The 12,426-nt window shown below is 37.3% G+C and overlaps 1 protein-coding gene across 3 annotated transcripts in view; it reads right to left on the bottom strand.

Moving 5' to 3' along the window:
- LOC109060713 (copine-5-like) overlaps positions 1 to 12,426 on the bottom strand; it is a 77,626-nt gene that overhangs the window by 38,830 nt on the left and 26,370 nt on the right. Inside the window, exons 4-7 of one of the 3 annotated variants that reach the window (XM_042762233.1) lie at positions 11,998 to 12,101; positions 10,894 to 10,933; positions 9,894 to 9,908; positions 9,692 to 9,768 (exon numbers count right to left, since the gene is read on the bottom strand). In XM_042762233.1, the coding sequence (XP_042618167.1) occupies positions 9,692 to 9,768; positions 9,894 to 9,908; positions 10,894 to 10,933; positions 11,998 to 12,101 (236 nt within the window). Of the gene's footprint in view, positions 1 to 9,691; positions 9,769 to 9,893; positions 9,909 to 10,893; positions 10,934 to 11,997; positions 12,102 to 12,426 lie in introns of those variants that run through there. The other 2 variants (XM_042762234.1, XM_042762235.1) reach the window with 2 other exon arrangements.

Here is a 12,426-nt window from a genome sequence, read left to right as displayed (position 1 = left end):
TTCTGTTGGCATTTACAGCATTGCACCTGCCAAGGGAAAGCTTGAAAATGTTGACATAAGCAATAACAATGATCTAGAATGCACACCTGCATGAAGAGTGAGATCAAGGCATTTTTTTACACATAGCCGAGAGCTTGATATCAACTTTCTAACCTTTAACTGGAGCCAAGGGAGATTCAGAGGATCAATGATACTGTCCCAAATCCGCCATTCAAAGCCAGACGACTTATAAGTCAACATCACACAGCCCAACCTGTTTGCTATGATCAAACAGTCCTTTAACAAAGTATGCGCACCAAGTCCTGTCCTTAAGGAACAGGTGGAATATTTTTACATACTGATCACAGATGACAGAAAGTCGGCCGAGGAGTTAGTATTATGCAGAATATTTTCAGACTTTGTTGCACTCATTGTAGCCTTTTCTTCATCATGGTAGCTGCTCAGCATCCCATTCCACACAGGCAGGCCTGATTTGATAAATTTGTGTGAGAAGAGGAGGTGATTTGTGGAGCTACTTGTCAGCCTGACAAATTGTTCACTACTTACAGCTTATGAGGTAAATTCTACATACTACATCAGAAACTATTCATCAAAGTGTTGACAAAGAGTCCAGGGTTTACAGTAAAGGGAGATTTCTCTTCATATTCGTCCTTTAATGAGTCAAGGAACATTGTATACTGTACAAAAGAATAAAATAAACTGCATTGTAATTAAATGTGGAGTCCCATGATGTCTTAAACCTGCCAAAAGCCCCCTGGGTAATCGAAAATGCTTAAATGTCATCCCACATGACTGAGGAAGATGCATAACAGTATTTAACGCCAGCCAGTATTGTTATTCGACACAGCAAGCAGTGAGGTTTGTGGAGATGTTTGCACATTTCATCATTAGGATGAAGAATTATGTTGTTATTTAAGCAAACAATGGGTTGACAGGTGAGAGAGGAAAAAAAAAAGAAATGGACCAGATTCAGAGAAGGAGAGGAACAATCATGCCCATCTTGGTGCCATGAACACTGTCCCGGGCCTTATAATGAGTGGCCAACTAATGTACTCTATAGCAGGGTTTTCAAACTTGGGTCTGGGGACCCACATGGGCTCCACAAAATGGTTTAAATGTATAAGATAATATGTATTGAACATGAGAAAGAAAGTAGAATGAGAGAAAATGGAGAAAGGCAGATTAAATTATTCATGTGTCTCTGAGTATGTGAGTGCGTATGTAACTAGAGGACCTGAAATAAACAGCCCTGTTTGGAAGCGATAAGCTGTGCATTCACAGACCACTGGGCTGTTAGGAACATTTACATTCATCTGTCTAACAAAGAGATTAAGTGAATAAGTTTATCCAGACTCATTTAATGTGAAACTAAGACAAACAGAGCGGAGGGTGAAATATGACGGATCGCTGATTTACTGCGTCAAGCGAGTTGTAGTCAAGCTGCATTACATAAAGCTCCAGAACTCCACAAGGGGTTGGAATGAGATTATAACTTAAATCCAATTGCTTTTTTTACTTAGATAGGCATACGCAATCCTTAAATTCACCCAGATTTGAATTAAGATTGCTGCACCATTCTCCACCACTTGTAGATTTTACTGTTTCAATGACCTGAACACAGCAAAAGAAAATATTCTAGCAGTCAAAGAAACACCTGCAAAATGGCTTCAACCAAACCAGAAAATCGAAGCTCTGCATATGATTAGCACATGACTGTATAATTCATAATTAATATGAACCCTCCAGGCTAACTGACCATTTCTTTACCACAATGAAGACTCATTTTCAGCATCCAGAGCTACTTAAGACCCATAGCAGTTGAACAAGCTTCAAATTAAATATTATTGATTATTGTGCGAGAACGCATGCATGTCCACAATTAAACGTTATTCATAAAACAAATCTTGTATGTGGCAATCAATTCAACATAAAGATGGAGCACAGGGTCTATTTCTGCTAAGCGTAACCAATTCATCTAACAGGAGAGAACAGGATGTTTGTCACAGACCTGAAATTGTGCTTACTCTGGGTATCTGGCTATCCGTGAATGAGATATTCTTCAGTGAGTCATTTGTGAGTCGTACCTACCTGACCGTGCATAGTGATTGATAGCAATCATATCTATTTGATTCTGTTTGCTTCTGTCCTCATGGCTATGCTGCCATAATAATGCTGCCGTCTATAGTGGAGTCTGTTTAACAATATGGCACCATGAAGCATGTCAGAGTAGTCAGAGGAGGAAAGTCAATCCTTCTAGAGGTCACTGAGATGGCAGTGTGCTTTTGTGCCCTCCTGAGACATTTGATTTGCCCTTGTGTTGGCCACTAAGGGAACAAATTAACTACTGTCAAAATGACAACAGGAGGAATGTCCATGAAGTCAAATTTGCTTACGGCACTGGAGGTATTTTACATGGCCTATCTGCAGTTTAAAACTTCAGCCGAGCACTAAATGTGTACAATATTATAACAACTGCCTTTCATAAACAACCCTAGCCTAGAGTGCTGCACTAGATGGAATGGAAAATGCATTTCCTGTCCTGAACACTTTGAATGTGACAGAACGGCTTAAAATTTCATTTTGTGATGGGGACCTATAAAAAATGCACTGAAAAGCCCCATCATTCAGTGTGAATGTTTGTGTATTTGCATAATATGGAGCGGCTTAGACCATCATGGTTTCCTGTGCTGAAGGTGTAAACTCCAATTTAATTCATCCAAGGTGATGGATTAAGACTATTTCATATTCAATATGACTACTTAGATGGGACATGTACTATATTTAAATATTCTCCCATATATGATTCCTTCCGTTAGCTCAAACTATAGAGCAAGGCAATAGCAACACCAAGGTCAGTGAAAGTAAGAACTGAGAAAATGTGTACCTTGAAAAAAATGTATGTTGCCTTGGATAAAAGTGTCTACTAAATGCAAAAATGTAAGTGAAAATTTCTACGACTCCCTTTGCAACTTCATATACTGTGGCTTATGATTTGTGATTTTAAAAGCAATAAATAAATAAAAATATGTAAACAACATATTTAAGTAAAAAAAATTACTTGAACAAGGCTAGTTTATTATTTATTAATATTTACTATTTATTATTTATTAATATTTAATAATAAAAAGTCAGTAATACTGTAAAATATTATTGATTTAAAGTAACTGTTTTATATTGGAATATATTTTAAAATGTAATTTATTCCTTTTAACTTATGAGCACAACTGCACATATATATATATATATATATTTAGTGCTGTCTAACAATTAATCGTGATTAATCGCATCCAAAATAAAAGTTTTTGTTTACATTATACTGTATAAGTGTGTGTACTGTGTATATTTATTATTTATATATAAATACACAAACATACATGTATAAAATATTTATATGTATATACAGTATATATACTGTATATATTAAAATATAATTTATATTATATATAAATATAAATATTTTATATATAAACAAAACATATTTCTCTTAAATACATACATGCAATGCTTGCGTGTGTATTAATATATACATAATAAATATACACAGTACACACACACACACACACACATATATACAGTATACATATATATACATATGAAAGTGAAAAAAAGTGAAAGTGACGTGACATACAGCCAAGTATGGGGAGCCATACTCGGAATTCGTGCTCTGCTTTTTAACCCATCCAAAGTGCACACACACAGCAGTGAACACACACACACCGTGAACACACACCCGGAGCAGTGGGCAGCCATTTATGCTGTGGCACCCGGGGAGCAGTTGGGGGTTCAGTGCCTTGCTCAAGGGCACCTCAGTCGTGGTATTGAGGGTGGAGAGAGCACTGTACATGCACTCCCCCCGACTTACAATTCCTGCCAGCCCGAGACTCGAACTCACAACCCTTGGATTGCGAGTCCAACTCTCTAACCATTAGGCCACGACTTCCCCTAATATATAAATAAATAAATAAATAAATATATATAGCAGTGTGTGTGTGTATTTTTTACTTTATTTTTTTGAAGCAGTTTTGTGTTTTATATATGCACACACACACACACACATTTCTATAATCACTGCTTACATTTGAGAGAGGACAGTTTAGTAATATATGAAAGTATAACTGAATGAAAGTAGACTGTAATAGTCAGATAGGTAGAAATACTTCCAGTGTATCAGAGCAACATCACAACACATTTTTGCGGTTTGTTTTTCATGGGGTGATTTTTTTGGGGACTAGGTCCATCAATGAGGGCAAAAGCTTGCAATTTAATTCCTCCACCCTGTCTGCTGTTGCACTCTACAGCTCAGAGCTACTTGTGCTTTCTGTCTGGTTACCATTTAAATCTGAAATACTTTTTTTCTTCAGTAAAAAGCTAAAACAGCCCGCAGTCAGAAACACATGGCTGTGATGTCCCACCAGAGTATCGAATCTGAGGCCTAGATAAGACTCACTGGCCCATATCTCTCTCTCTCTCTCTTTTTCTTTTTTTCCACCCGATTCCTCTCTATTTGTCAATGCAGCTCAGCATAATGCATTTCCAGAGTCAAAGCATACAAGTCCTGTTTACTGCTGATATAAAGCACAGGCCCAATCCATCAGCATGACATAATAACCTAATGCCACAGGGCAGAAGCATCATGACCATTTAAACTGAGTGGGGCACCAAAAAACAAATGTCAAAGCTGCCTTTTACCATACAATGAAAATGCATAATAAGCAGAAATAAGAAACTTTTTTCTTATTAAATACAAATAAATAATTTTATATATACTGTATATATATAGTTGTAAATAAACTAATAAGATAAAACACCTTACAGCGGGGTCAGTCTGATTGAACCAGCATCACTAAAGGCACAGCTTTTAAGGCACAGATGGGCCAAATGTACTGTATTCAATAAGGCTTATGTTACTTCCCTTCTATATCCCCTATATGAACACTAGTCAACTCTAATTGAATCTAAAACTGGGCAATGCTTTGTGTTCTTTTGAAGTGAAGTGAAGGGGAGGTGATGAATTAACATTGCTGAAAATCATATCCAATAAGACTAGTTTTGCAGTGTTTTTAAAGCAGTTTAGCCCACGGCTGAATTCTCCTTACACCCTGTTTATTGCCAAACATACAATTCTCTGTATTCAGCTGCCAAGTGTAGCTTCTGATTTACTTTTTTCAACACAACGGATACATTTCAAGAGATGACTGCATCTATATCAGATGCATAGGACGAATGGAGGGAAAGCTATAGTCTGTTTCCTGCAATAGATACACAAAGACAGCTCCATGGCTATGGGGATTTACTGAGGTGTGGAAAGAGGACAATATTAGAGAGTCTGTGTGTAATAAAGATGACAGGCATTTTACACAATTTTGGTATTTTTTTTATTCCTTAATTGCACACAAAGTACAAAGTTACTTTGCTTCAGTTGCTCTCTCCTTCCTTATGTTTTATATTCAAACAAATTAAACCAAAATCAACTGCTGCATTTCAGTTTGACTACTTATACTATGCCATAAAAGTACATACTATTTCGGTAAGAAAATGAACATTTTAGAGTGTACAGCAGAAGAGTACACAATTTTCGGGACGTACTAACACATCACATTTGTGTTATTAATGGACCACTCTGTTGAATAGTTACATGGCCAGCCAAACAACTTATCACAGCTAATTTCCTCTTATACACACTCCACATTTCAGTTCGTTTAATTTACTCAAGTCAGCTATTCTTACCAGATTGAACAGAAAATAGCAGCATGTTGATCTGCCAGTTGGGGGTCCTCCATGTGAAGAACTTTCGTTGTGTTTTTGCATAATAATGCATTTGAAAGTTAATGGCCCAGCATATCTTTATAAAAGTTCACAATATTTTTGCAGATGTAATTTTTCATTAAGTTAGATATTATTAATCACTAAATCCGCTTCACCTAAAACTCTCTCTTAACCACTGGTCTCACACATCTGCCCTGTTTGTGGTTTTTCTGTTTGTGTTTGTAGTTCTGAACTGAATCGTCCAATTTTACAAAGTACAGTGGGTTGTGGGCAATATTAGCCTAGAGCTATCTGAACTTCGAATTTCTGCCAAAAATAGTAGACTATCTGGGTATTTCTGGGATACTCATTTCAACATTATTTGGGACAAACTAATTCTAATTTTGAATAATATTTAGGAGAAAAAAGAATCTTGAGATAGCGTTGAATAATGCCTATAACCAACAGTGAAGGACAACTATAGATTTTGTATTGCGCATTTCTTTTTTATTATAAACTGTTTTGGCAAACTCCATAGTTTTTTTTTTTTTAAGGGGTCATATGATGCTGCTAAAAATAATTTTTTTTGTGTATTTGGTGTAATGAAATGTATTTATGTGGTTTAAGGTTAAAAAAACACATTATTTTCCACATACTGTACATTATTGTTTTTCCTCTATGCCCCGCCTTCTAAAACGTGTCGATTTTTACAAAGCTCATCGTTCTGAAGAGTGAGGTGTGCTCTGATTGGCCAGCTATCCAACGCTTTGTGATTAGCCGAATGCCTCAAGCGTTAACATATTGTGATGCCTTTTCTGGCCGGAGCGACGAGACATAAACATAAAACCCATTATAAATTTGATATAAACATGATTTCTAGTCGTGTCTTCTTTTGGAAGGCAAAAGCAAAGTAGTTTCGCTTTCTCAGCGAAACAGCATCACACACCCCGTCCTTGAGTGAGCAGGGGTCTAGAGTGAACCACAGCCGACTTGAGTGAGCAGAGGCAGGCGGCTTGAGGCGGATTCTACGAAGTAGCGTACCTTGTGCTTGCAGCAAACACATGTGACGACCCCGGGCTGGACTCCACTTTGTCCACAGTGAAAGCCCATTCTGAGTTGATGTATTTCCTCAGCGACCAGCACGGATCAGCTCCAGGCATGATGAAACAGATATCATCCTCTTTTGGAAGGCCAAACAAAGTATTTTCTCTTTCACAGTGAAACACACAGCGTCTATACGACATGGCGGCAACAACAATACTACAACGAGAATAAAAGGTATGCCTTCTTTCTTTGCGTGAACATCTGGGCGGCGTTATGCAAATCTTCCCACATACTGACGTAGAGATGTGGGGGCCATGTTAGAACGAGCTGTTTTAGGGGGGCGTGGACGAGTCTCAACTTTTATAAAGAATATCTCTTTGGATTTGAGACTTTAGTCTTTGCAACTTTACAGATCTTTTTTATATACCAAGAGCTTGTAACACTCCAAAGAGAAAGGAAAATTTTAAATTGCATCATATGATCCCTTTAAATCCACTCTGACTTCCCAAAACCAGATAATAATTAAAAAATAATAATTTTCTCATAAGCATTTTTCAAAGGTTGACAGCCCTAACATTATCAGAACCACAGCAATATATGTGTGCCTCATGTCATATGTACAATACTGTGCAAAAGTGTAGCCACTTATGAAATAATGGCAGTATTATTATTTTTCTATTAAGCTGCTATGAACTAATCAAATCAATATCTGGTGTGATAAACTTTGCCTTTCACTGCTTTTTACACAAGGAATTTGCAAAAGGAACATTTGGTAAACTAAAAACACAGTGTAGACTTCGTGAAACTTATCAGAAGAAAATAAATATTTTTGTGAAACTTTTAGATTTTTAGACAGTATTGTATGTCAGTGACACTGCAGAAAGTAGTGATTGCAGTGCTGTTCATTCTATCCAACACACCTGCTCTCAGACTTTGTTTGTTGGTCCTAAATATTAAGACAGTCACTTCATTGTAGAAACCAGTTGTTACTCTGACAACTGAATTCTGTGCGAACACAACCATATTTAGCTCTCTAAAACAGGACTGACAAGTGTTTTCTGCTGCTGTGTAAAAGCAGCCTCTGTGTTACAGCACTCACTCTTCTTTGTCTGTCATCTAGTTTAACAGTTTGGGGAAACTATACAAAGATCAGGGGCTCAAATTCACCCCTAAAGCTTTTAAACTCCCACAGATTTTGAGCAGAACAGCTCATCATTACTGGGCAATCTCTTCTCCACTACCAAATACCTCCAATCATACCCTCCTTTCTGCACAGATAATGGCCATAAATGAAAGCAATTCATTCGCCTCAGTGCAGTATGAGATTGAGTGGGTGTTTGAGGTTGATCAATAGGGTCTGCTCCACCCCTAGCACTCACTCAGTTTTGTGCTGTATATAGCGGCTAACTAAACCCAGCAATTGTTACATCTACCTCCTAAACTTCAGCTCTAGTTTATTCTCTTAGCATTGTGTCCAAACAGCACCGATTTAAAACAGTGCCAGCTCATGGAGGGAAAATGTGTATCTTTAATGTAGACTAAAACAGTGTGTTTTTCAACTAGACGCATTTTTACATTTTATGGGTGGATTATAATTAAAAATAAGAAATGTATGTTTCTTAAGTAAGTAAATGCCAAGTTCTGTCATGAAAATCTACATGGGTCCTTAGGGCAAACTGATGATTTTCACAGCATTAAAATACTTGACTGGTCATGTTGCATTCATAGCCAATTAACTTGCTGCTTTACATTTTAATGGCTGGCTAGCATTAGAGCAGTTCACGGCACGCTTTCAGAGTTCCTCTGAAACCCTCCACCTTCCCCAGCTCCACCTGTATAGATCTGCTACGGGTTATTTTATACACTATTTGTGCATCAGCAGGACATCTTAAATACTAACAGCACCATATGTATAGGCATTAGCAAGTTCCTGTACTTGTTTTGCAGCAGCAGCAGCAATATTCTACAGCAACAGCAATAACCAACAGTAACAGTGAAGCAGATCTATTCCACCCAGACCAAACACATTAACATTGTCATATATATTACCATGCCATGAAATTAGCCTTAGCAAAAAAAAAAAAAGTATCAGTCAAACACAACACATAATTTAAGATGAGGTAGAAATAATGCAAGTTTTTTCACTGTATAACACCGTTGGGGATCAGTTAAATAAATAAATTAGTTTTAAAAGTTTAAGAGAGTATTTTCAGAAAACCCATGGCCAGTAGGTAAAGAAACCCCTACCTCTAGGGTTGCATGACGGATACTTCAACAAAAAAATGCAGAATGGAAGTCTCTGGTTGTGTTCCATTAACGCTTACAATCTGCACCGACAAGCCTAATCTGCTACAGTGACATAAGATACAGATGGTGAGGGATAGATGGGAGTATCCATCATCATTCCACAGCTATAACACTCTAATCGACAACAGAACACCAGGCTCATTTCAGAAAGACCTGAACAGAAAGATGGGTTAAACTGATCAAGTGAAGTGCATGACAGCTTTTTGGCCAAGGCCTGTGTGCATCATACTATAAAATTAATTTTGAAAATTCATGTTTATTACTTAATTGGCAAAAGATGACTCATTAGTCAAAGAAACCTTTTGTTGCACACATAATGTAGCTTTTTGGGGGGGGTTGGGGGGTGGGGAGGGGGTCAAAAACATCAATATATACCAATATGCTGCATAAAATGTAACAGGGTAGATAGATTCGATAGGCATTCGATAGGAATAAAGGTGATCTACTTAAGAACAGCTGCACAGAAAGTGATTTCTCTGATTCATTTGGCCAGTAATTTATCTGAGATGGCTTTAGGTACAGCTGCTGAGCTTCTCTAACTATGAATCCATCCCAGTCTGACTGAGAATGTAAGCCCGGCTAATTAGCTTCTTACCCCAAAGGCTTTTCCAGATGACTGCCTGGTGAACCAACTATCTCACCCAGAGTGCAGAAGGTCTGACCCAGGAAGTCCTACAGAAGGGTGGCCCAGACAAAGGAAGTAAAGAAGAGAGAGCACAATGAGTCAGGGTGGTTCTGGGTATAAATGAGTTGTACAGGTAAAGAGAAAAGTCTAGGAGTGCAAGGCAGAGACGTACGTTGAAATCGGAGGGCTTCCAGTAGGGAGGTAAGGCCGCAAATATAACAATAACAACAGAGCATATCATGTAACCGAAAAAAAAAAAATACAAACGAATTGAAGTCAGGCCAAAGAGGATAGAAGAGAAAAAACGAGAGTTAGAGAAAGTGAGAAAGGATCTTGGAGAAGAGAAACAGGAAAAAACACCCACGATGATCACTGATTACAACAGAAAGTGAGAAAGCCAAGTCTGAATTTCACTGAAAAATTAAAATGAACAGACAGACAGACAAACACACAAAACATTCGGGTGGTTCTATACAAACTCACAATTTTATAATTTGCCCCTACTGAGAGTTGTGTATTTTCACACTGTCTGCATAGTTTTGGTACCTGTTTTATTGTATATATTTATGCAAATCAAGTAATTATGCAACCTATTATTTTATAATACTTATATAACTTTTATATACTATAAGAAGATGAAGAAGAAGAATTTATGTATATAATTACTTTATAATAAATTATATTTTTCATTTATCATGCCAAGAAAATAGTTTTGCATAGAATTTGCATAGAAAGTCTAATTTGCACAGAAAAAAAAGTTTTGCTAAAGAGAATGACTTTTTTTTTTTACACTGAAGTGTTTAGTGAAAATATCTTGTCACTATATATTTTTAGCTTGCCTTTTATCAGTTTAACAGGGAACAAGTTGTCTGTATTTCCCAATTTCAAGCCCAATATAGAATACATTCAGAACTTGTTTTCTTGTACTATCATAAGCCAAAGAGAGATTTTAATCTCACTTCTTCAGATTTGAACAGCTTTGATAATGATACAAAATATGACATCAGTTTCAATCATATTAGATTGCATAAAACCAACCGCAGAATGAAGATCATGCATGTCAAAATGTGAGTGTAATCGCCAATGAACACGAATAACTTTCATATACACCCAAGCAAACACACATGCACATACATACAAAAAGAATACACAGAGTGCCTTCATATACTCACATGTTTGGCTAGATCAGGACTTTTGGAATCAATGTCATATCTGAAATCCAAAGAACAGCTTCAGTCGGTATTGTTAGGTGATGGCATATCCCATTTTCTCTTGGGTGACAATAACAGCTCCATTTTATGTGTTATGAAGAGGAGTGCTCAACCATCCTCACATTATTTGATCTGGGATTCCTATGAACTAAGTCATCCATAAAGCTAATATTTGGATTTCTTGTAGAGAACATTTCTTAAAGTCAGCATGAAATGAAAATTTCCCCTATTCACATCTATTTTCTAAATGCATATCATAGATATTGAGAACAATTCATCTGTGAAGGTTTCCTTTTTTTTAAATGACCCCGTAATATTTAATGAAAATGTCATAAATGTCATAATGATAATATGTTACTCTCGGATGTACGTCACAATAACAGAAGAAAAGTTCATTGTGACTTTAACAATCAAAACATCTGGTTGCCATGATAATTTTGTCTGAACAATAGAAGATACTGTAATTTTTTAAATTTCATTTCGCTACTAGTAAAAATAAAATGACACATTTCCCTTTAAATCAGATCATCCTTAGTCTGCATTTAAATTCTTGATGCTGCTAAAATTTGAGTGGAAGTGCTGTTCTGGGGCACAGCTGGTTGGCTCTGTGAATATTTGCATTGGTATAAGCAGGAATTGGCATAAACGTGGAAGGTTTCTCATTGACATCACTCTGAACTCTCCAATTAAGTCCAGCCTGCAGTGCAGCAGGCCTTTTTCAACTCAGCAGAGCCCATTTAAGAAGGTGAATAAGAGTGAGATGGACAGTCGGGTGCAGGAAGGGAAGAACATGTTGTAAATCATCTGGGATCCCGCGTCACACGTTCGCGTTTGAATGGCTGCATGAAGATTGGGGATAAAACTCATATGAAATATTTATCACCCTTTCACTGATCCAGCCCCTTAAACATGACAGCCAAAAGAGATGTAGCATCAATAATTACCGAGGAGGACGCACTGGGAGAGAGGGAGACAAACAGAGCAAGAGCAGAAAGACCAGAGTGGGACAGCTCATCGGAGAGCGAGGCAGATTCCTGTGTATCAGCATCAAAAGGAATAACTCACATGTCAAAGCGCAGATTCTGCTTCTCCTCAAAGAAATAGTCCAGGATGTACTTTCTCACAAAGTCTGGATTCAGGGTGTTGTCAATGACTTCAGTTCTCCCAAACTACACAAAAAGAGAGAGAACAACTACATGAAAAAGTGCAACCACAGACAAACCTAACTGCCCTGTTCCTGTGACTCTGCAGCCTTAGGAAAAACTAGGACAGCAAGAGGTGATATTTTGAGAAGTGAAGTATCTCTTCTACTAATGAACAACAGGAACCCCTGCCCAGAATCAGTCATGTGTACGTATTTGTGGCACATATTTTTTGTGTGTGTGAGTGTTTGAATGCAAATGAAGCAATAAATATTCAGGAATATTCATGAGTTCTGAACTTGCTTGGGATGTCACTTTAATGACAGTCTATTCATCCACCAGAGCACATGCA

The sequence above is a fragment of the Cyprinus carpio genome, chromosome A8 (assembly GCF_018340385.1).
Source record: "Cyprinus carpio isolate SPL01 chromosome A8, ASM1834038v1, whole genome shotgun sequence".
NCBI lineage: Eukaryota > Metazoa > Chordata > Actinopteri > Cypriniformes > Cyprinidae > Cyprinus > Cyprinus carpio.
Note: the sequence above shows the minus strand (reverse complement) of the source record. Positions and strands in the feature narration are given on the sequence as shown.